At 36.3% G+C, this 24,530-nt stretch overlaps 2 protein-coding genes across 4 annotated transcripts in view; one reads left to right on the top strand and one right to left on the bottom strand.

Moving 5' to 3' along the window:
- Nucleotides 1-24,530, bottom strand: part of LOC144970466 (uncharacterized) — a 90,819-nt gene that overhangs the window by 54,588 nt on the left and 11,701 nt on the right. Inside the window, exon 1 of one of the 3 annotated variants that reach the window (XM_078910145.1) lies at nucleotides 16,702-16,757. The exons of 1 other annotated variant lie outside the window; for it this stretch is intronic. In XM_078910145.1, coding sequence (XP_078766271.1) covers nucleotides 16,702-16,717 — 16 coding nt within the window. In that variant the 5' untranslated portion in view covers nucleotides 16,718-16,757. Of the gene's footprint in view, nucleotides 1-11,403; nucleotides 11,519-16,701; nucleotides 16,758-24,530 lie in introns of those variants that run through there. One more of the 3 variants, XM_078910146.1, reaches the window with a different exon arrangement.
- LOC144971995 (uncharacterized) lies at nucleotides 18,253-23,996 on the top strand. The gene is made up of 5 exons (XM_078913074.1): nucleotides 18,253-18,756; nucleotides 19,185-19,271; nucleotides 20,431-20,492; nucleotides 21,310-21,526; nucleotides 23,455-23,996. The coding sequence occupies exons 1-5, from the start codon at nucleotides 18,693-18,695 to the stop codon at nucleotides 23,826-23,828; spliced, it is 804 nt and encodes a 267-aa protein (XP_078769200.1). The 5' UTR covers nucleotides 18,253-18,692; the 3' UTR covers nucleotides 23,829-23,996.

Below are 24,530 nucleotides of genomic sequence, written 5' to 3'. Positions count from 1 at the left end.
ATTCCGTATCTTCTATCGCCAATTCGTTATAAACAGTTACCGCCTATTGTGCAGCGGCGGCCCAACGCAATGCGGCATAATTAAATTCCACTGCACTTTTGTTTTTAAAGAGATGTGTAACTGGCGATGGCGAATCTGAAAACAGAAGAAAATACAAGGTGTCCCAGATTTCAATGTGAAGAGAGGAGATGATAGCGATCAAAACAGGCAAGTATTAAAGTTAAAGTGGGACATCATTGTTGTTAATAAATTGAGCATTTATATTATATCCACTGAACGTGCGTAAGCTACTCAGAATAAAATGGATGGATAGAATAAAAAATGAAGAAGTATGGAAAAGAACAGAGCAGAAACCAGCGGGAGAGGAGATAGGAAGAAGACGATGGAGGTGGATTGGACACACGCTTAGAAAGAATGACTCAACTATAACAAAGAAAGTATTGGACTGGAACCCTCAGGGCAGAAGATCAAGGGGAAGGCCACGAGGAACATGGAGAAGAATTAAAGAAGCTGATATACAGAGAAGTGGTAAGACCTGGAATGAGATTTAAAAAGTTAGCTCGGGATAGAGAAGGATGGAAACTTTGTCTGTGGTCTATACCCTGACCCAGGGTGAAAAAGGCAATGATGATGATGATGATGATGATCTTAGCAAAAACTCTCAAACCTCAAAATAGATTTAAAATTTTACTTGATAGTTTTTGCCACGATGAGGGTCATTTAAATAGATCGATATTTAAAGGACGAGTTTTCTGGACACATTTTTAATACGAGATTTTCCAGGGTACAGCAATTAACTAGTTACGTATTTAAAAAAAAAAAACTGGGTTAATTAGCCTATTAAGTTATTGTTACATCACTGGCATATGTTTCGAAAGATTTTAGCTTCTAACCTCATAGAAAAACAGGATTTTTCTTTATATATATATATATATATATATATATATATATATATATATATATATATATATATATTATATATATATATATTTGTTTGTGTATACATATATATGTATATATATGTGTGTGTGTGTGTATATATATATATACATATATATATGTGTGTGTGTGTGTGTGTGTGTGTGTGTGTGTGATTGAATGAAATTAGTATCTGTTAAGCCACGGCACATAAAGAAATAATGCAAAAATACTTAGCTTCTAAAAAGCGCATAATGAGTTGAGAGAGAGAGAGAGAGAGAGAGAGAGAGAGAGAGAGAGAGAGAGAGCATTGCACGAAGACACATACGTCAATCATTTTTATTTGTATTTCAATTGTTGGATTTTTGTTTCGTTTTGTTTGGGGGGGGGGGGTGATTTGTTTTTTGCTTTTTTTTTCCTATTTTTCTTTTCCCCGTTTTTCTTTCAGCTTTGTCTGGCATTTTTATGCGCCTCTTTAAAAAATTGAGCTTTTATATAGTGCAATATCCACCTACCGTGCTCAAAGCGCTTTACAGGGGTCCTTGGTCAACAGCAACACTTAACATATAGAACGAGACGATATTAGACGATATAACGTTTTTTTCCCGACAGATACAACGCTGTTAACGGCCAGGTGAGATAATGTGAGTAAAGAGCCTATTCCTAGGACTCAACTATGCGCCGAGCGAGGATCAAGCCAAGGACACTCCGATCCGAAAGCGAGTGTCATGCCACAAGACCATATAGCCGCACACCCTATCCCATGCCTTTACAGATTTTTAACTTATAGCATAGTCATCGAACTATATTTGGATCTGATACATTTTAATAAGATATTATAGACATGCATTGAGGAGAAAACGCTCATTGATAGCATTCGAGCAGGGTTGTCAATTTGGCAGATTTTCTGCCAAATGTCCTTTTTTGGCAGAATTTTAAGTCGTCTGGTAGAGAAAAAAAAACGGTTTGGCAGTTTGGCATATATTTGGCAGATTTTATTTTTCGTTATTATTTATATCATGTATAGGTCTACTCCACGTTTTCCATGGCAATTTTTATGTATTAGTGATTATTTTAAACTTGGGAAATGAAAATATTATGACATCGGCCTTGCGAATTTTGTTGTTTAACAAAACTGATGAGTTTTCAAAGGAGATACTATAAATAGTACGGTTTGGCAGATTTTTGTGGTATTTGGCAGATTTTTAAAATCCAGTTGGCAGAATGCCTGAATATAATCTGGCAACCCTGCATTCGAGACGGGAGCCAGGGCACCAATTCCCCGACGACGGTCCCGCCCATGATTTCCATGAACTGACTTGCATGAATTATGTATATGTTGTTTGTCGGTTTCTTGAAGAGCTTGTCAAGGTTTTAGAGGATAAATTTCATTGGCTGTCATTGACAGGGGTTGGGAATTCTGAGTGAGGTGATTTACGTTACGAAAACAATCTTAGATGGAGAAGAAGAAGAAGAAGAAGAAGAAGAAGAAGAAGAAGAAGAAGAAGAAGAGGAAGGAGGAGGAGGAAGAGGTTGAGGATGAGGAGGAAAAGAAGAAGAAGAAGAAGAAGAAGAAGAAGAAAGTAGTAGTAGTAGTAGTAGTAGTAGTAGTAGTAGTAGTAGTAGTAGTAGTAGTAGTAGTAGTAGTAGTAGTAGTAGTAGTATAGTAGTAGTAAGATAGAAGAAGAAGAAGAAGAAGAAGAAGAAGAAAGAAGAAGAAGAAGAAGAAGAAGAAGAAGAGAAGAAGAAGAAAGAAGAAGAAGAAGGAGAAGGAGAAGGAGGAGGAGGAGGAGGAGGAGGAGGAGGAGGAGGAGGAGGAGGAGGAGCAGGAGCAGGAGGAAGAGGAGGCTATCATGAACAAGAACAAGATAATATTACGTTGTAATAATGAGAAATATTGCATGTCTCAAGAAATGTGAAATATACAACAATAATGGAACGAAACAAACGTTCCCACCAGCATTTATACCGAAAAATCACCACTCAATAACGAAAGAGGAAAGAGTGTTTTTTTGTTTTTAAAAGCATCACAGAATTTTTGCAACAACAACAAAAATCAACATTAAATATTAGATTTCTTCTTTCAGCTTATCCCGCATTTTGCAGGGTTGCCATAAAGAATGCCACATCTCTATGCATCTCGGTTCATAGCATCATCCTCCTCTTCCAGGCCCAGTTCTTTCATATCGTCCTTTACCCTATCCAACATTAAATATTAGATATCGATACTTTAGTGAAACTTTGCCATTGATCTGGCGATACGTATTTCAATGTAATGAGACACATTCTGTTTGGACATAATATTATTATATTATTGGGACGTCTCAGAGTTGGTCTGTGATATATGGTCGACCGCGGTAACTTCTTCTTACTTTTGTTTTACTCATCCAATCAAAATGTGGTATATTTTCGATAAAATATCTAAAATAGCATCTGTATGCTATAAAAACAATAGGTAGCTTGACCAAGAAAAATTCCCTGAAAAATTCATCGTGAATATCATTTTCCGACAACTTGAAAGGTACATGTATCATCAATTTTTTTTTGTAATAATACAACATGTTTCCTTTAATTGTCAACCTGAAGAAGGCCAAAAGCTGAAATTTCGTTTACTTTGTGATGTATTTATTTATAAGAGTCATTTTACTCCCTTTATTTTACTATAAATTTTGTGTATCACCCCAAGTGTGGTTAACTTAATTACCACTGTGCGGCTATATGGTCTAATGGTATGACACTCGCTTTCGGATCAGAAGGGTTCCAGCCTCGCTCGGTACATAGCGGAGTCCTTGGAAAAGGCTCTTTACTCACATTCTCTCACAGTACACAGGTGTAAAAAGAGTACATGGCCGTTAACAGCGTAATCTGAGTCTAAAAAATTGTAACATCGTCCAGCAGGCGTCATGTCTCGTTCTACAGGTTACGTGTTGCTTTTTGGTCTGGGACTCTTTGCAAAGGCTTTGGACACGTTTAGTGGATATTCGGTATATAAAAGCTCCAGTTTTTACCACTATAAGGAGTAAAGAGATACAGACAATACGCATGCCCTTTGTGATACATTACAACTGTGCTATGTGCATCATTGACTCTCTCCTTACCGACCAAAAAAGACACAAATATAGATTTTGCTTCAGTCATACACAAAATCAGTAAGTTCTTGCTAGACCTATTTTTAACACAGTGTTTAATATTTATAACTATAACAAAATATTCTTAAAATATTGTAATGTACAAAAGAGATCAGAATAAAAAATATGTTTGTATCGTAATGAACGTGACTGACGACTTTCCTATTAGTTGGTAAGGAGAGGATAAAGGAGAGAAAGTAACATCAAAACATGATTAGTAATAAATATAATCGTGATGTTAATACCTACAAGTTGTCCACTGTGGTTGAAATGGTTCATATAATATTATTATCACACATCACGGCTTTGCTACCTCCAGATTTTGTGTCGATAAAATAATGAATTTTAATAACTAGACAGCTTTCAAATCATATAAAATTGGAGATATACTACAATTGCAGCTGCAGTGAAAGCCCAAACCATTCTGAAATTAAATACAAAATATTGTAAAATCGTAAAGTCGCCTATGTGTCAAATCGGGTATTCAACAAACCGGTTATTGGGAAACAAAATCGATTGGCATATATAGATATAAGAACGTTTTGGTGCCGATTCGAGGCATTTGAACAATATCTGATTTGTAAGTAGATTCGCCTAGGGGGTTCCGATAGCTTAGTTGATTTAACAATAGGGATCGAGATCGATTTTGACTGATGTCAAGATTTTTTTAATAGTCTGATTCTTCGTCTTCTTCAAGTACCAAGTCGGTGCTATGGCAAGTGTCATATCACTAGACCACATAGCCGCATGTGTTTTTCGGGATAAGGCATTATTGATATAGAGTTCCAGATATAACCCCAATGCCTCCCAAATTAGAATGTAAGAATACATTTTATAGCGTCAAAATCGGTTATTCTTTTTCTTCTTCAAGTACCAAGTCTGTGCCAGACATCGGTGATCATGGTACGCTATCCATCTATCTGATCAGATAACCTCAAAACATAATATCCCTCTTCTCTTTCTTTGTCACCCAGGCTGTTCAAACTATTCAAATATGTTATTCTTGGTCTAGCTTCACTCTTTTTACCTTCTATCTTTCCTGTGAGAGCAAGGTGTTCAATACATTTATCTCGATTTAGGTGCCCTAAAAATTGCATTTGTCTTTTTCTTAACGTACGAATTAATAACCTTTTAGTTTCAGCTTGCTCTCATACTTCATCATCAGTTTTCTTCTCTGTCCATGAGATTGTTAACATCCTTCTATGAAACCACATCTCTGCTGCCTCCAGTTTCTTTATAATTTTTTCCTTACCAAACAATTTCAATGGTTTAACTAAAATACCATGCCTTCCTAACACTATAATTGATTTATTAAAACTAAAACCTAAGAGCATGCTAAGCATAATTTTGTTCTACAAAATAACATTAAATTCTTTTAAACTATACAAAGATTTTTCTTCCAATTTTGTGATGTACATAAAGATTCTGTGTAAGAAAAATTATGTTCTCTGTATCGTAACGATTGTGACGATTTGCCTGTAGTTGGTAAGGAGAGGGCTAATGTCTTCTGTAATTGTCCAACTTTCACAGCCATATAATAATACTGACCATAGATAGGCCTTATTGTCCGCTGCCTCCAGTTTCTTTCTAGTGTCTTCTGTAATTGTCCAACTTTCACAACCATATAATAATGATGACCATACATCAACCAATTGGTGCTAAAAAAAAAAACCAATAAAAAAAGAGCATTTTCTAATTTGGACACAACCAATGGACATAAATCTCGGCAAACGCATTCCCGTAATTAGAATAAAAATCAAAGGGCATTCGTTAAACCGATGAAAATCCCCAGTTGAGAAATCCCTCGGAGTTGCAATGTATGTTCTGCCGTACTCTGGAAAAAAAAACATATTTAAAGGTTTGGCCAGAAAACTCGTCCTTCAAATTTCGATCGATTTAAATGACCCTCATCTTGGCAAAACTCTCAAACCTGGGACTTAAAGAAGATTTCCCGAAGTCCCAGGTTTGAGAGTTTTGGCCAAGATGGGGGTCATTTAAATCGATCGATATTTTGAAGGGCCAGTTTTCTGGCCAAATTTTTAAATATGGGTTTTTTTTTCTCCAGACTACGGCAGCGTTGTGTATGAATTAACACTAACTCATTGCTGTCACAGGCCAAGGCAAAAGGGGTGATTTTACGAGCTTTTTCCACGGGGGTTTTCACCCATTAACGACTACCGTTAATTAAACTGACATGTCAACGAACTCAATTTTGGGGCCGAATTGGTGGAGTTTTCACATGGAGAGGTGCATACAGAAGGAGGGGGATAGACACGTACTTTGTTTATTTTCATAATATTTCATAAACCCAACTATAAAAGCTACTCTATAAATTATAATCTTGAGGAATATGAAATGAGTAATCAGTCGTGCTCTGAAAATAAAGATCTGAACAAGTGTGTATGAAAGGTGCCAGACAAAGCAAGAAAGAAAAATACAAGGAAAAAAAACATCCTTATAAAATCAGACCAGCTCGACTGAAGATCGTACCTCAGACCTTCTGATTACCGGTCAGACGTGTTACCATTACACCACTTTCTTAATCTGAAAATAAAAGACGTTTTTGAATTTTTTGGCCAGATAACTTGTCCTTTCAAATATCGATCTATCCGAATGACTCTCCTCGTGTTGTCAAAAAGTCCCAAAAACCGGGACTTCAAAGAAGGCTTCAATGAAATCCCAGGGTTGAGAGTTTTTGACAAGATAAAGGGTCACTTTAAATCAATCGATATTTGAAGGCAGGACTAGTTTTCTGGCCACAATTTTAAAAACGTGTTGTTTGGTTTGTTTGTTTTATTCATTGAGAATACGATAAGAATGGGTCGACATATAAATCGGCTCTTTTGTTGAGAATGAGAAATTAAATTAAGTCCTTGTGGTGGTGGTGGTGGGGGGGGGGGGGGAGAGAGAGAGGGAGGGCGTAGCCATCGTTAACAATATATTTTTTGCCATCCGCGTTTATGAGTAATGCTCACTGAACTGTATTAACCAGACTATAAACGTTCATGGATACACACAGTTTTGTGTGTTGGTCCGTTATACTTCCGTATGGCAATGTTATGAGCTTCTTAGCCAAGCGCATACTATCAGAGTATGAAGTTGCCGTCACTCTGTTCTTTGTTATTGGTGTTTTCCCATCTACATTTATGAGTATTTCTCACTAAATTGTAAGAAAAAGACTAAAAACGACCGAGATTACACATAGTTTTGTGTGTTGGTCCGTTCTATTTCCGGATGGCAATGTTGGGAGTTTCTTAGCCAAGCGCACACTAGACACAAGACCCTCTGAGACTTATAGTTAAACGTCATTTTTTAGGTGTGTGCAGCGTCTAGAGTGAGTTGTCGTTAGCAGAGCTCAAGGAAACAAGTGATTCCATTGGTTGAACTGTTGAATACAACTCACGATTTGTTTTCTTTTGTGGCCAAAGACTTGTCTTTGGACGTAATTTTTTGGTCAGTGTCAGGCAAAAGTTAACAATGGCTTCATTGCGGGGGGTGGGGGGGGGGGCAGAATAATCAGTGAAGGGCATTAATCACCTTAGCTTGGAAAGAAAACAATGATATCACTCAAACAAACAAGTGTTCTCATATTATTATCATCTAAAAAAAAAGTGAAAAATATTCAGCTTTTAAATAGCGCAATATCCACTAACCGTGCTAAAAGAGCTTTACAAAGGGGTCCCTGGCTAACAGCGACACTTAACATGTAAGACATGATATGACGCCTGTTAGGCGATATTACAAATTTTTCGGATAGAGACAACGCTGTTAACGGCCAGGTACTCATTTTACACCTGAGTACTGTGAGAGATTGTGAGTAAAGAGCCTTTTCAAAGGACTCAACCACGCGCCGAGCGAGGCAAGCTCGAACTCAGGACCTTCCGATTCGAAAGCGAGTGCCATACCACAAGACCACATAGCCGCATAGCCATACTATAGATAGTATGCGTTTGGCTAAGAAGTTCATAACATTGGCATCCGGAAGTATAACGGACCAACACAAAAAACTATGTGTAATCATGAACTTTTATAGTCTGAATAATACCGTTTAGTGAGTATTACTCATAAACGCGGATGGCAAAAAACAATAACAAGGACCAGAGTGACGTCAACTTCATTCTATCTATAATAATATATGGTGCAATATCACAAAGGGTCCCATCGTTGCTATCGTTAACTTATAGCCTGACACTGACCAAAACATGACGTCAAAAAACAAGTCTTTGGCCGCAAATGAAAACAAATCGTGAGTTGTATTCAATACTTCAACCAATGGAATCACTTGTTTCCTTGAGCACTACTAACGACAACTCACTAGGCGCTGCAAGAGACTATAAAATGACGTCAAACTACAAGTCCTAGAGGGTTTTAGTGTCAGGCTATAATATGTTAATGATGGCAACGGACAAGCACAGCTTCCCGTTTGAAACAGATATATAAGGAACGAAATGGACGTCACTCAGCCTGTCGTTATTGTTTTAGACAGACATTTTGGTGGTTACTTCTCAGTAAATTATATCAATCAGACTATATACGTTCCGGGTAACACACAGTTTTGTGTGTTAGTGAGTTATATCCGGATGGCGGATGTTGTATTTTATCTAAATGCATAGCATTAATTGTGTGAATGCAATGTCAGTCTACCACATTAAGTCCTTGATTGGTGAAGAAATAATAATTACAAAGACCTCTCCACACGGGACTGGTATATCTCAGTGGTGGTGGCTTGTTGTGTCTGTTTTCATGAATCGTGTGATTCTGTGAGTTCTTTTTCACTTGTATAGATAGGATGCGCTTGGCTAAGAAGCTCACAACATTGCCATCCGGAAGTATAACGGACCAACACACAAAACTAAGTGTAACCTAAACCGTTTATTGTCTGATTAATCCAGGTTAGTGAGAATTACTTCATAAACGCGGATGGCAAAAATCAATAACAAATACCTGAGTGATGTCAACTTCCTTCTATCTATAAACCATCGAGGCTTGGCTAAGAAGCTCACAACATTGCCATCCGAAGTATAGCGGACCAACACACAAAACTATATGCAACCGTGAACGTTTATAGTCTGGTTAATACAGTTTAGTGAGAATTACTCATAAACGCGGATGGCAACAAACAATAACAAAGACCAGAGTGACGTCAACTTCGTTCTATCAATAAAAATAGTGTTTATTGAGGGCTGTCCCCTTAATAGTGTCCATTGTGTTGAATACAGCTAAAAAACGTGAGCTTTTATAGATAGTATGCGCTTGGCTAAGAAGCTCATAACATTGCCATCCGGAAGTATAACGGACCAACACACAAACCTATGTGTAACCTTGAACGTTTATAGTCTGATTTTTACAGCTTAGTGAGAATCACTCACAAACGCGGATGGGAAAATACAATAACAAAGGCTTGAGTGACGTCATCTTCGTTCTATCTATAAAGCGGAATATCCCCTATACGTGCTTAAAGCGCTTTGCAAAGGGTCCCTGACCAACAGCAACATGTAGAACGAGACATGACGCCTGTTAGGCGATATTACAATTTTTTTCGCACAAAGACATCGCTGTTTACGGCCATGTACTCATTTTACACATGAGTACGGTGACAGAATGTGAGTAAAGAGTCTTTTCCAAGGACTCAAAAATGCGCCGAGTGAGGATCGAACCCAGGAGCGTCCTATCCAAAAGCGAGTGCCATACCACAAGACCACATAGCCGCACAACTAAGGGAAAATTCTTTGATAAATTTATAAACGTATTCCTCTAAAATGGGATAGTCCTAAAACACGGTTAGTCCCTGACCAGGCTCAACATCGCTTTACGATAATACATGTTGAAAAACCGCAAGCCTCGGTCAAAGACTCCAGTTCGAAGAAACGATAGATAACAATAGAATGAGCAGATCGCGCGGTTAACGTTGTAAAACGGATAAGATAAGGAATTATATTATATTAAGCTTGAGGATTAATGAAAAAGGCTATGGGGCAATCTCTCTCTCTCTCTCTCTCTCTCTCTCTCTCTCTCTCTCTCTCTCTCTCTCTCTCTCTCTCTCTCTCTCTCTCAAACACACACACACACACAAATACACACACGCACACACATACACACACATACACAAACATCCACTTACACACACTCACAAAGAAGCCCCAAACTCTCATTCTTGTAAAACCACAAATTTAAACTGTATTATCTTTAGACACGCAAATTATGCAAATGAGCCGTGTTCTAAAATTGGAAAGCTAGGAAAAAATTAAATGTCAATATTTTGAAAGTAAGCAGTCACACTGAGAACTGTTATCTGGTAGAATGAATAAGCAAACAATGATTTTTTTTCTGATTTTTTATAATTTTTCATTTATTCAAAGTCGACCTCAACGTCTATGCACAGGATATTGTTTACGGCACAAGGAATTGTGTACGAACCAAATCAAAGAGCGGTCAGAAACGAGTACCTCTACGATAAGTCTAATTATTTTATTGCTAAAAACATACGAACTATTATTATTATTATTATTATTATTATTATTATTATTATTATTATTATTATTATTTTATTATTATTATTATTTTATTATTATTATTATATTATTATTATTATCATTATTATTATTATCATTATTATTATCATCATCATATTATTATTACTATTATTGGTATTAGTAGTCGCAGTAATAGTATTACTTATAATAATAATAATAATAATAATAATAATAATAATAATAATAATAATAATAATAATAATAATAATAATAATAATAATAATAATAATAATAATAATAATAATAACAATAATGATAAATAATAATAATAATAATGATAAGAAGAAGAAGAAGAAGAAGAAGAAGAAGAAGAAGAAGAAGAAGAAGAAGAAGAAGAAGAAGAAGAAGAAGAAGAAGAAGAAGAAGAATATAATGATAAAAATTTTGGCCAGACAATTCGTCTTGATTTAAATATCGATCGATTGTATGACACTCATTTTGTCAAAAATCTCAAACCTGGGACTTCAAGATCAGAACACGGCAGAATAAATGTGGTTGTAGTTGTAGTACCTCCAATCACATCATCATCACCATCATCACCATCATCATCATCATCATCATCATCATCATCATCATCATCATCACCATCACCATCATCATCACCACCACCATCATCATCACCATCATCATCACCACCACCATCATCATCACCATCATCATCACCACCACCATCATCATCACCATCATCATCATCACCATCATCATCATCATCATCATCACCATCATCTCCACCACCATCATCATCATCATCATTATTATTACCATCATTAGCTAAATTTAAATTGACAAAGATTATTTTACAAATCATTAAAAAAAGGATTTACCTTAGAGACGTAGAAATCAAAATAAAAACATCCACGGAACACAGAATGAAGTCGGTGACTTTACAGACCCGACTTTACACGACTTGACACACACAAGCACCAATCAATCCAGGACTTCAAACCTGTGTATTGACTTAATCATTACAACACGGACAAACCTTAACCCTGTATTGGCAGGTTCTATTCGACTCCAACTTGATATCAGATTCAGATCTTCCCGTATTCACCAGGCGAGCAATCAGTATGAGAAAGTGAGAGAGAGTGAGAGTAAGAAGGGGAGAGAGAGGGAGAGAGAGAATGAAAGAGATGGGGAGGGAGGGAGAGAGAGAGAGAGGGTAGGAGGTAGGAGGTATAGAGGAGAGAGAGAAGGGGGGGGGGGTAAGGAGATAAAGAGAGGGAGAATGAGAGAAAGGGAGAGAGAGAGAGAGAGAGGGAGAAAGAGAGAAAGTGAGAGAGAGAGAGAAGAGGATAATATAAACAGTGGGAGAGCAAAATCATCAATGGCTACAAATGTTTGTTTTTTTATGTCAGGAAGATGACGTATCAAACGTAAAAAAAAAAAGAAAATAAAAAGAATTAGTGAAGGAGAAATAAGTAGAGATTGGGGGTGGGGGGGGAGAGTAAGAACAAGACCGACAGAGAGAGAGAGAGAGAGAGAGAGAGAGAGAGAGAGAGAACCATTGGGTCTGTGAGTGGAGAGAGAGAAAAGAGAGAGAGAGAGAGAGAGAGAGAGAGAAGAATGTGAATGTATGTGATGGGTGGGTAGAGACACAGGAGAGGGAGAGAGAAACATAGTTGTATGGAGTGGAGAGAGAGAGGAGAGAGAGAGAGAGGAGAGAATGAGAGAGAGACCATGGGTATGTGAGTGGGAGAGAGAGAGAGAGAGAGAGAGAGGAGAGAGAGAGAGAGAGAGAGAAGAATGTGTGTATGTGAGTGGAGGACAACACGAGAGGGTAGAGAGAATATGTGTAGTGAGGGAGAGAGAGAGAGAGAGAGAGAGAGGAGAGATGAGAAGATGAGAGAGAGAAAATAGGGTGCATGTGAGTGGGAGACAAGAGAAGAAGAAAGAGAGAGGGGAGAAGAGAGAGAGAGGAGAGAGAGAGAGAATGAAATATGAACACACTATGCGTTGTATAGTAAGAAAGGTGAGAGGAGAGCAGTAGAAGAAGAACGGTGTAGGGAAAGAAAGAGAGGAGAGAAGAGAGAGAGAGAGAGAGAGAGAGAGAGAATCCTGAGTAAAAAATGAGCATTTATATAACGCAATATCCACGAAACGTGCATAAAGCGCTTTACAAGAGTTCCCAAGCCAACAGGAATACTTGACATTTAGAAGGAGACATGACGCCTGTTAGACGATATAATTTTTTTCCAACAGAGAGTACGGTGATGAAATGTGAGTAAAGTGTCTTTCCCAAGGACTCAACTATGCAACGATCACAGCGGGACTCGAACCTTGGAGCTTCCGATATGAAGGCAAGCGTTATACCTCTAGAACAAATAGCCGCAGGGGCACGGCGGTGAAAATTGATTTAGACCAGATTATGATGGGAAACCAAAAAAAAATATAAATAAATAAATACTATTGGTTCAAAAGTAGAAGTCCCTTAGAGCCAATTATCCAGTAGAATTTTGACCAATCAAAGCATGGAATTTGTGGCACCCCTTTACAAGGGCTCGGACAAACATAGTTGGTTGTTTACAAACAGTAACATGAATGAAATAGACCTCTCTCTGATCATTGTTATTGTTTTTATACTGTCAAATGGGTGACTAGTTATCACACGATTTTCTCGATGATGTCTAAGTTTATACATAGTTTTCTGTGTTGGTTCTATTGATCAAGCGGTTGAACAGTGGGTATTTTACTTAGACACATACTATTGATAGTAAAACATGTGTAATTTGCTATGTTTACCAATCGCTGCCATTGTTTAAATTATGAGAGAGGCGTGGTTATCTAAGTGCCTAAGGCCCATGGAGCCGGATTTTATATCGGTTTTTATAGCGTTAAACGGACAATTGCAATTGGGTGTTATACTTTGGATCATAAAGTACTTTCCGCCAAATCTAACAGACCCAGTTACCCTATTACTGGGGGGTTGACGATGGGGGGGGGTGGACAGAAAACATCTCGACAGCACCTGGGATCGATTACCGTCCCTATACGTGACTGTGAAGCGAGCTATCGACTGAGGCCCCTATTGGTTCAAAAGCCCCATCGTGAAAGGGTTAACATACGTACAAACGTAGTTATTCTGGCATTCGCAATTGTAACACGGACTAACCTAATAGAGAGGTGTATCTTGAGAGCTGATTTGTTATAAAATTTTGAATTCCCCCCCCCCACACACCCCCCCCCCCCCCCCAGACCTTATCGAAACTTGACAACCAAGTGCTCTTTAATCAACGTCACCGACCATAGATTTGTGGGGGTTTGCCGTTTGATTTGGCGTCTTAGACTTTTCACCCTTTAACTCTTTAACAGTGTGACTGAACTCCAAAGTCATTCACACTAACACGCTTACACAAATGCACCCGTACACCCACATACGGAAACTTCTCCGCATACCCATACGCAAACTCTTTACATACACATTACTACCCTAAATTAAAACATAAAGCATATTAATTGTCAAAAAAAACCGCTCTTCTGAACAATTCGGTTTTCAATATATTTATAAAGGTAGCTAAATTTTCACTATTCTTAGTATTATAAGAAAGGGAATTCCACAACCTGGGCGCAGTCACTTGAAGGACTTATTATGAAACAAAGACTTAGAGGGTACCTCTGTCAGAAGACGCATACTATTATTAGATCTTAGCGATCTACAAGGACTATAATGAGATACAAGATCATTTCGATAGGATGGTGTCAGGCCATGAAAGGAGCTATAACAAAAACATAAAATCTTGAACTCAATGCGCTGCTTCTCCGGCCGCAGCCAATGAAGAATTTCCAGAACAGGGGAGATAGGATCGTCACGTTTTGATAACATCACCAATCTTGCCGCCCTGTTCTGAACATTCTGCAATCGTCGAACATTGTATAATTGGGACAACCAATGAAGCAGCGCATTGCAGTAGTCAAGTCTACTAAGGATGAAAGAAGTGACAAGAGTTGTAGTGATTGTGTTAACTCTCTCCTTACCAGCCATTTTCAAGATTTTCCCAAAAAAATTCACACCCAACTAACACAAAAATAGATTTTTTATCACTCAAACACAATAGCAATAAGTTCTTGCGATAAATACTTTCTTTAGCAAAACATACTCTACAACACACTGTTCATTTTCTATAAATTTTATGATGTACAAGAAAAATTCTAATGAGTAAAATGTTGGTTGTATCGTTACGAATATGACGATTTTCCTATAGTTGGTAAGGAGAGGGTTAATTAATTAAGCGGATCTGATTGTTCCTTTCAGATTTCAAAATGTTTAATGCTTAATATTCAGAAACAATGAGGAGCGGGTACTTGTGTCAATAATGATGAGAAATAATTGGATTCAATAGTCTGATGTCACGTCGCCCAGTAACGGTGGCCATCGTGGTTCTTAACAAAGAAAATCGATACTTTTTTATTCTTCCTGCTGGCTAGAACTTTTCATATGTCTTGTGATCAAATTTGTATAAAAGTCAAAACATGATCAGATTTATAATGTTTTTCTCCTCTGGATACGCTTTTATGCTTGTCGGAGAAATATTTCATAAAGGCGTCCGCCAGTGTTCCGATAGTTTAGAGCCAGTTACTAAGTTACCATGCGTCATTATGAGGGAAGTGACTTTACGACTGTTGAAGCGTATTGGGGTATAGAGTAGTGCCAGATGAAAACAGAGAATAAAAACATCGCGGTGGCAAAGCCAAACTTGAGATCCAACTAACACGGCACCCTCCGGCGGAGGTTGTTAATTCTGTTTTTTCCCATTTTTTGCGGGGATATTGGGGAATATTTCGCCTAATCTGTTTTCACGCTTGTTATTTTTTTTAGCGATTTAAACTGAATTTGATATCCACTGTAAACAAAAATTATATTGTGTCAATTGAATCTCAAAATAGGGTGTGTGTTTTAGTTTAGCACACGGAGGGGACATATTTTTGTTCATTTCAAGCTCAAAAATCAAATAATAAATCTTGGAAAATCATTTTTCAATTAATTGTAAACGAAACCGTTTTCATCAAGAAAAACAGAAATAGTTATGTGAATCTAGCTTCAATTGAGGGCTTTTGCATTATTACATTTTAATACATCTAAATCAGATATTGTAAAGATTGGGAAAGTTCAAGATTAATGAAAAATCGGCCAATCTTCTTTTGATTATATTATGAAAATCGAAGCTAAAAAATGGAATTATATGTGAAATACTTTGATAGGTATGGTAGACAATTAAAATGAATTCCAACACTTTTACAATCTAATCTCGCCCCTCAAAGGTTAAATGTTCGATGAATTGTGTAGTGATAACAAGTACGAGTAGTTCTCTATTTGTCTTTTGACTTCCTTTCCAATGAAGATTTAGTACTATATGATTAAAGGAAGGATTAAAGGATTATGTTGTTTGAAATTAAGATAAGGATTACGAAAGAATAGTTGGTAAATTGGAATACAATTGTGTAATAATATTAGTAGTGGTGGTAGTAATTTGGTAGTAGTAGGAGTAGTAGTAGTAGTTGTTGATGTAGTAGTAGTAGCAGTAGTAGTAGTAGTAGTAGTAGTAGTAGTAGTAGTAGTAGTGGTAGTAGTAGTAGTAGTAGTAGTAGTAGCAGTTGTAGTAATAGTAGTAGTAGTAGTAGTAGTAGTAGTAGTAGTAGTAGTAGTAGTAGTAGTAGTAGTTGTAGTAGTAGTAGTAGTAGTAGTAGTAGTAGTAGCAGTTGTAGTAATAGTAGTAGTAGTAGAAGTAGTAGTAGTAGTAGTAGTAGTAGTAGTAGTAGTAGTAGTAGTAGTAGTAGTAGTAGTAGTAGTAGTAGTAGTAGTAGCAGTAACAGTAGTAGTAGTGGTAGGACTAGTAAGTAGTTGTTGTTTTTGTAGTTGTTAATTGATCATCAGACAATATAAATACAACTACAACAAGTTCTATATGGTCCAGATGATGACAAGAAGCCTTACATTCTTGTAAAACAAACTATAAAGCCGTAGTAAAACTATTACTGATATCTATTAATATTTACTATAAATAATCCTGATGAAGCAAACTTAAAGGAAAAACAAATTAGCCAACTGGATAATAAAAAAGATGATGCGACTCACAATATATATCTATTTATATACATTTTTAAATACGAAAATACCTCGTACTTACCGTCTTCCTCATCCATGGGTCAAACTTGAATTCAAACTCATTTCTATGAATAGCGACGTTAATTGTCTTACAAACATATGGGAATAGTTCACCTCCAATCAAATTGTTTGCCAAAATAAAAAAAAAAACAGATCTATATGATTGGTTCGTGCAATTCAAACAAACGATAACTATTTATAAAAATGAAACATTCAAATATTTACTTTATAAAACAATGCAGTAGAATCAATTATCTTGTTAGTTTTCCGGTGTCATGGCATAAACCTCACAAGTCGCTATGGTAGTTATTTTTGTAACTAAAATGCAAAAACGGCAATTGAACAATCTGGCAAAACCAAGCTGCTGATCGTATCGTAAACTAAGTGTGTTTTTGTCATCAAATTATGGGAAACGCGAGAGCCTGTTTGTCCCAAAATCTAGCTCGGGTTACTGTATGAGACTGAATTATACTTAAATGGTTTTATGGCTTCAAATCGACTTTGCGATCGTCGGCTGAGTGCCAGAATTCTATATGTCAAAAAACAATTTCAAAATTCTAAAAATAGCACTACTGAAACCGCCACTCCTTTTTTCATAATGTCTATTAATTATTATTAACAATACACTTTAACCAAATAATTGATTCCTTAAATTAATTATTAACATTTTTAATATGAGTTGAAAATTGGAAAGAAAATAAATAACAACTTCAAATACACTTTTCTCAAAACGTGAATTTTTGGACATAGTCACTTCTTGCACTTAGGTGACGTGGTCAAACAGAGATTATCTAGGACATAGGGGATTATCAGTGTCTACGACAGGTGGACTACTGTAATAGACAACAACTTTACTCTCTCTCTCTCTCTCTCTCTCTCTCTCTCTCTCTCTCTCTCTCTCTCTCTCTCTCTCTCTCACTATATATATATATATATATATATATATATATATATATATGTATTAATACCGGATAGGGAGACTTTTGGTACCCCTATTAGTTCATTTTACAGTACTTTACCAATAGGGAGACCAAAATCCGGTCCCCCTATTGATTTGACCTCTAGCACATTCACTTTTCTATTTTTAGTTTAAAGTTGTCAACCCAACCGTCAAGGATATATAATTGTAAATCATAGTATTGAAGTTATTTGTTAAACACCACAGTAAGAAGAGTTATGCCTAAATTTTCACGTTGGTCAATAAGGTGACCGCCTGAAAAAAGTACAATAGGGGTACCAGTGTTTTCATCGATATATTTCAATAGTGAGGCAATATATCTTTCCGAAATTTTCTCTAAAATTCTAGAGCATTATATGGATTTTTATAGTAATGAAAACCTAATATAAAATTGTGTGAAAGTTGATGAACTGAGGAATGAACAAGATTACGAATTATAATCTATTTTTAGAAACAGATTTATCGAATCTTGGTCCGGATTCTTATCTTGGTGACAAGAGACAAGCAAACATAGTAACTCTTTTTTTCGTGAAACGTATGTTTAGTCAATTTCGCGCATAAAGAGGCACTCGGCACTCACTCACTCCGCAAGTCAGTAGTAGGTAGGTGGTTATCAGTTATCAGCTTTAATTCTTAGTCAAACGCTTCATCAAACCCATTATTGAGTAGCATGTTGATGCCTGATGCCAGTTGAAGCCATCTCGACGTCGTGAAATGGAGCATCTTCTGTCATAGCAGTAGAATCGTCAGATGCCGCATTTAAATCCTCCATTCCAGGCGTTGCTGTTGCCATATCGATCTTCGAAATGATTTGGTCTAGACGTCAAGTTGACCCGTTCTATGTCTGAAGAGATTTTAAAGTGCAATACCTAACATTATATCTTGATCTACAAAAGAGTCTTTTTAAATGAACCGCTGTGTTTCTATATTTTTCAAGAACCAATGATTATCTGATAACCACTGACAACTGACTTGCGGAGAGAGTGGCCGACGGACGTCCTCTCTATAGCCGCAAGTATTTTTTCGTCACTTGCTGAGTTCCAAACTAGACGTCTATGGCATCGTGGGGTAAATTGATGCTGGAGGCATCATTGAAGAGACACCGAGATAATTTAAATGGTAAGTTATTGGCCATTCTTATTACATCACTGTTGATTTAAGATTTTCAATAGGGTAGACATCACAATCACACACACACCGATTGATGATTGTCACTTGTCAGTCAGTCATTTGGAAGTGGAGTCAGATAATTCGGGAACTTCTGTAGACTGTAGATTCACACTAGTGAGTAAGATCTGTCGTTTACTACTACTACTACTACTACTACTACTACCACTACTACTTTTAGTTTTAGCTTTATCCAACTCAACACTTCTCGTGTTTATTTTATTTTGGCAAAACTAGAATGGATTTTTGAAAAGAATATAAAATAATTTAAACTTAAACCTGTCTTTGCATCTTGCTTTATGCATACAGTATGCCATATCACAGCCATCACAAAATCATAGTTTAATGTTGAGAATATGCTATTTCTTTTGTAACTTCAGATCAGAGAGATTTGAGCTTTAAAAATCCTGAAAAATGTCTTGCTGTCAATCCAGACAACCCTTTTGATGTGATCTATGATGTTAATGGTAAGAATGTAATTTGATGAGGAAATGAATAACATTTAGGTACACATAGTTTGCTTTTTTTTTTTTTTTTTGAGTCATGATGTGTAATACTATTACAGTCCACTCCGGATAATTGCAACTCGTTTAATCGCAACTTTCGGTTAATCACAATATTTCCTAAGCAATGGAAATAATTCTATATAAAAGTCACTGGTTAATTGCAACAAACTTCGGTTTTTTAAAAAGTGGTAAATTCAAGAAATCAAACAGTATATCATGATTAAATTTCATCATGGATGAAATCGTGACAGGTTGAAGAATCGAGAGTGAGCAGGATTTAATGCTACAGTAGTGTGTCACCACTCTGTTAGAGTCGAAAGAGGGCGGGGCTCTGCAGTATGGGTTTGTGACGTCATCGGTGGCCATTAAATAGAAGAGGGGTGGGGCTGGTCATAATCTTGACAACAGGTTATAAATGACAGTTATAAAGAGAGACTGAGCGATATCCTTTGTTTTAGGATTAACAACTGTGCATTGTGACCAACGAGTTTGGTGAGAGCTTATTGTCTCTCATTAAGGCTAATCTCTTTAACTCTGACAAATGTTGAATTGTTGAGAAAAAAGATTGAAACTTCTTCCAATCTGAATAAGATATCGGCTTGCTTCATAGCTGCTTTTGGTTGACAAATCTACACGGGGCTGCCATATGGTTTTTGTTTCAATCAAATTGCTCTGTATGTGGTGGACTAAGAATATTATTTACTGGTTTGAGTTGACAATAAATGTGTAAAATGTTGAAATAGTGGACAGGAAACTGAATTTCGGTTAATCCCAACATTTTCGATGATCCCAAGGTATTGCGATTATCCTAAGTGGACTGTACCTGAATCTTGAACGAAAAACTATCATATGGATATGATTATAGACAGATTGGTTTCTGGAATTATATTTCCGTCCTCCCTTGCCAACTCTGACGTTCTTGAAATTTAAAAGAAAATAGCCAGAAGGTTTCGGACTTAATTTTCTTTTTTTTTCCAAAGGACAATAGTCATAAGGTAAATAATTTTTAAAAAATCCTTTTACAGCACAAGATGGCATGATTTTTTGTTTAAGAGTTTAGAGAAAAACTTGCACATGATAGTCTTCAGCTTTTTTTTTGTTGTTTTTATTTTCTATATAGACTCCAACTCAGAGCCTGAAAGTGATGCAGAACAAAGTTCCATATCACATGATTCATTTGTGGTAAGTATGTACATTAAAATAAAATCATAACATTTGTATAGCGTTTATCCACAGTTGGCACCATGCTCAAAATGCTTCACATCAACATATTTTGTGGTGGACAAAACACATTTGCCACAAAAGATGAGACCTGCAGTCTGTTAGGCGCAATACAATATTTCAGGACAAGGACAACACTGTTTTACACCAGTGAGATCTCCTAGTTTTTTGTTGTTAAAAATTTTTCTTTGCAGTGGACTTCGCCAACAATAACACTATTTTAAACCTTCCTCGTTATATTTTGAAGTGATATTCATTGATGAGCCATTCACATTTGAAGTCGTTTGTTTTTTTATTTGACAAAATGTGAAAATGATGCGTTTCCAGGAAAAATTAAAATAGCTTCTGTTGGGATTATACTTTTGATCTCGCATTTTGTCCAAATTCTCTTGCATCGTAATGTTTATCAACTTTTTTTGTTAACTATATTGCAGTTGCAAGGTTAGGAAGTTCATATTGTTGCAATGACAACCGTTTATATGTCCAGAATCGTAGTGATATAAAAAATTGTTTTGTAGTTGTTGGTCCTGGTGTAGGATTTAAAGAGTTGGTTAAAAACGGTTTACTGAAACCCTGGTTGGTGTATCTATATTTATCCAAGCACAGTTGAACATATTAAATACTTAGACAATATGTCTGCCTTTCTCAACTCTTTTTTATTATACTTGCATTATTAACCAGCTAATTGTTTAGTTGGATTATTAAACAATGGCTCTTCATGTTTATTGTCAACATGAATAAATTGATTGATCTGTCATCTTTTCCACAAAATATACAGGGTCCCGATTTTGTTGCTGACTCCGAGTCTGATTCCTCTACGTACTCTGTGAGGTACCCAATGCTGAGTACATCATTGTCTTTGGAACCTAGTGCTCATTCCCCAACTCAGTCAGAGCCTCATCCACAACTATCACAGACTGAACCTCGTTGCCAGTCTGGGACCCAGGTTCAACCCGAATGCTATACACTTGCAAACCAACGTGTTACGTGCAATGGTGAGTCATTTTTTTGTCATTCTTCTCCTTTGATATTTGTGGGATCAATTTTAATTTACCCATTCCTTTTAAAAGAAAACTTCCACCCCTCCATGGTGCTGCATTTGTGTTATTGCATTTTTTTTCTGTTTTGGCAGTGCTGCGTCGCAAAATACGCTACCATTTACATAACAAGCACAAATCCAAATTTGATAGGGTGGACATCTTAGAATCTGAAACCCCAATGTGTGAGTGATATCAGTGAAACCAGCCATAAAAATGTTCATGTTTATTTTATTGGGGTTTTTTTTTGTCTGTAATAGACTTAAATTGCTTGTATTGTAAGTGTTAAAATGGTTTTTTTGTTACAACCCATCTATATATTAAAACTGTTTCTTTGTATTTCTATGATGCTTAAGGCTTTTTTTCACAGACCAGCTGGAAACTTAACGAGAATCAGAGTAGATAACATTTTTATTAATCTTGCAACCTAAACAGTATATGATGATTGGGAGCATTTAAAGAAAAGCACATTTTCTTTTTAATTTGTCGGTACTAAAATTATACTTTGATAATGCCTGCTGTGCTACAAACCCTTTTGACTTCCAGGTTCAATATTTTTCTTTATTCTAAAATTCTTGGGTTTCCTTTCAATGACAACTGAGATCATTAAAATTCAGCTCACAACATGATGTGTGTAGATTTGATGAAAACATATGTTCGAGTTGAGAAGCAGTGTTCACGAACTTGCTGATCGTTTTTACTAGCATTTATTTTCCTAACTTACCTGTATCAATTAACAAAGGCAAGACTCAAATATTTTCTATCTGAACAGTGTGTTTGTTATTGAAATATTTCCGGCATATACATGTCATATTTCATTCCCACAAAATATAAATCAGGATTAAGTTGTCTGGGCATCAGCATCGTTCAGGCAGTTGGGGGGAAGTCTTTAAGGAATTAATGAAGCCGATGCTCAACCGGTCTGGAGGACGTTTGATTGATGTCGGCTGTTTGTTCTGCCAGCCGGTGATGTTTTCTCACTCCCTCAATGACAAAGAAAGTCATTGTTATGACTATGAACTATAGTCTATTATTACTTTTGTTACTATATTAATTGTTACTTATAGCCGCTACTGTTATTATTATTATTATTATTATTATTATTATTATTATTATTATTATTATTATTATTATTATTATTATTATTATTATTATTATTATTAGTATTATGATATTGCCTTCATTGCATTCTATTACTATTATTGATATAATTAATTTCTGATTGTTGTAAATAATTTATAGTGAATTGAATTTTGTCGATTGGCCAAGGGCCTACAATAAACTTAAATGAAATGTTAGTCTTTGGATAGGACTTGGGTCTATTCTTGATTGCTTTTCCGCCTGGGTCGAGTGAAGCATTTGGAGTAAATTTTGTTGCTCAACGTAAAAAACATGACGCTTACCATTCCGCTGATACTGATACCTCCAAGGGGTGGTTGGGGAAAAACCTAAAATTCTTTTGACATTCTGTCTGATTTTTCGCTGAAACAACAAAGGACAATCTATGTATTCAGATGAGACTTCAATGTGTTACTATTCCGATTTATGTTCATATTTTGATTATAATGAAGAGGGAACCCTGAACCCAGTGAAGTGGGTGGATTGATCTATTTATTTCTATTTCAAAACAAAAATATGGTGTCTTTTCACTGGATTTGTTATGTGGCAGAGGTCTCCACAAATCTAACATACCTCTTCCAAAGGAATAGATGGTAGAAAAGTATATAACAAGAAGGAATTATGACAGTTACTTGTCCAGGCCTTAAATATTTGGAATGCTATTCCTCTCTATCGCTGTCATGTAGCTGATGTGCATATGATCTGTCTATTGATTTATTTTCATAGTTCATAGCATGATGTGCTTTATTTTCTTCTTTTTTTTCCAGAGAAATACAAAAAGCCAAGGAGACCCTGTCCATACTGTGGACAGTTGCAAACAAAACTCTCAAGGCATTTGATGAGGAAACACAAAGATGAGACAGAAGTTACAGAGGCCATGAAACAGCCTGTAAAGGAAAGGGATAGAACAATGGATTATCTCAAGAAAAAGGGCATTTTTTATTCAAACACTAGAAACAATTCAATAGTTATGCGTGAGAGAGCACAAGGGTCACATGAAGTTGTTATGTGTGCTGGCTGTAAGGGGTTTTACTCTGGACGAAGGGTTTATGAACACAAAAAGAAATGTAGTACTGAGCATGCTCTGTGTACTGGGGTTGTAAAATTTTATCCCGTGGCTCCAATGCAAGTAAAGAAATAAAGGAGAATATTCTTGACAAATTTCGGAATGATGAAGTGGGAAATTTGTGTCGATCAGACAAAGCTATAGTATTGTTAGGAACAAAATTGTGGAGTAAAAGTTCAAAGAAGGAGAGAAAAGTTATAATGAGTGATTTACGCATCTTAGGAAATTTGATTTTAAAAAACTAGGAAGAGAACGAATCAACCTTCTTTTCTGGAGAGGACGTGGTGAAGCGTTGTAACTTTAATGAAATATCGCAAACCATTTCTGAAATGACTTTGAAAGAGGATGGGACATTGAAAGCAGGCTTGAAGCTTTCAATTGGATTTATATTGAAAAAGTTAATTAATTTCTTAAAAGGGGAATATATAATGCAAAACAAAATGGAAGAATCCGCAGAGATAGATTTGTTCAAAGCTGTCCTGGATTATAATTGGGATAGTATTTTTTTTACAGCCAGAGTTCAATGTGAAGCAAAGAGAACAAATTTGAGAAAACCCAAAGAGATGCCATTAGAGAATGATATAAAGAAGCTACGGCAATTTATTACTGAAGAGATGGTCCGTATTTGTGAGGATGATTATCAATTATTTGATTCACATATGTTTGTTAGGCTTCGCAATGTCATCGTAGCTAGGCTTACAATGTTTAATGCGAGGAGAGGCGGAGAACCCGCAAGGATGTTGTTAAAAGACTGGAATGATGCAGATTCAGGTGTAT

The sequence above is a fragment of the Berghia stephanieae genome, chromosome 4 (assembly GCF_034508935.2).
Source record: "Berghia stephanieae isolate SIO BIC M18660-M18661 chromosome 4, UCSD_Bste_1.3, whole genome shotgun sequence".
Taxonomy (NCBI): Eukaryota; Metazoa; Mollusca; class Gastropoda; order Nudibranchia; family Aeolidiidae; genus Berghia; species Berghia stephanieae.
This window is presented reverse-complemented; position numbering and strand designations above follow the sequence as displayed.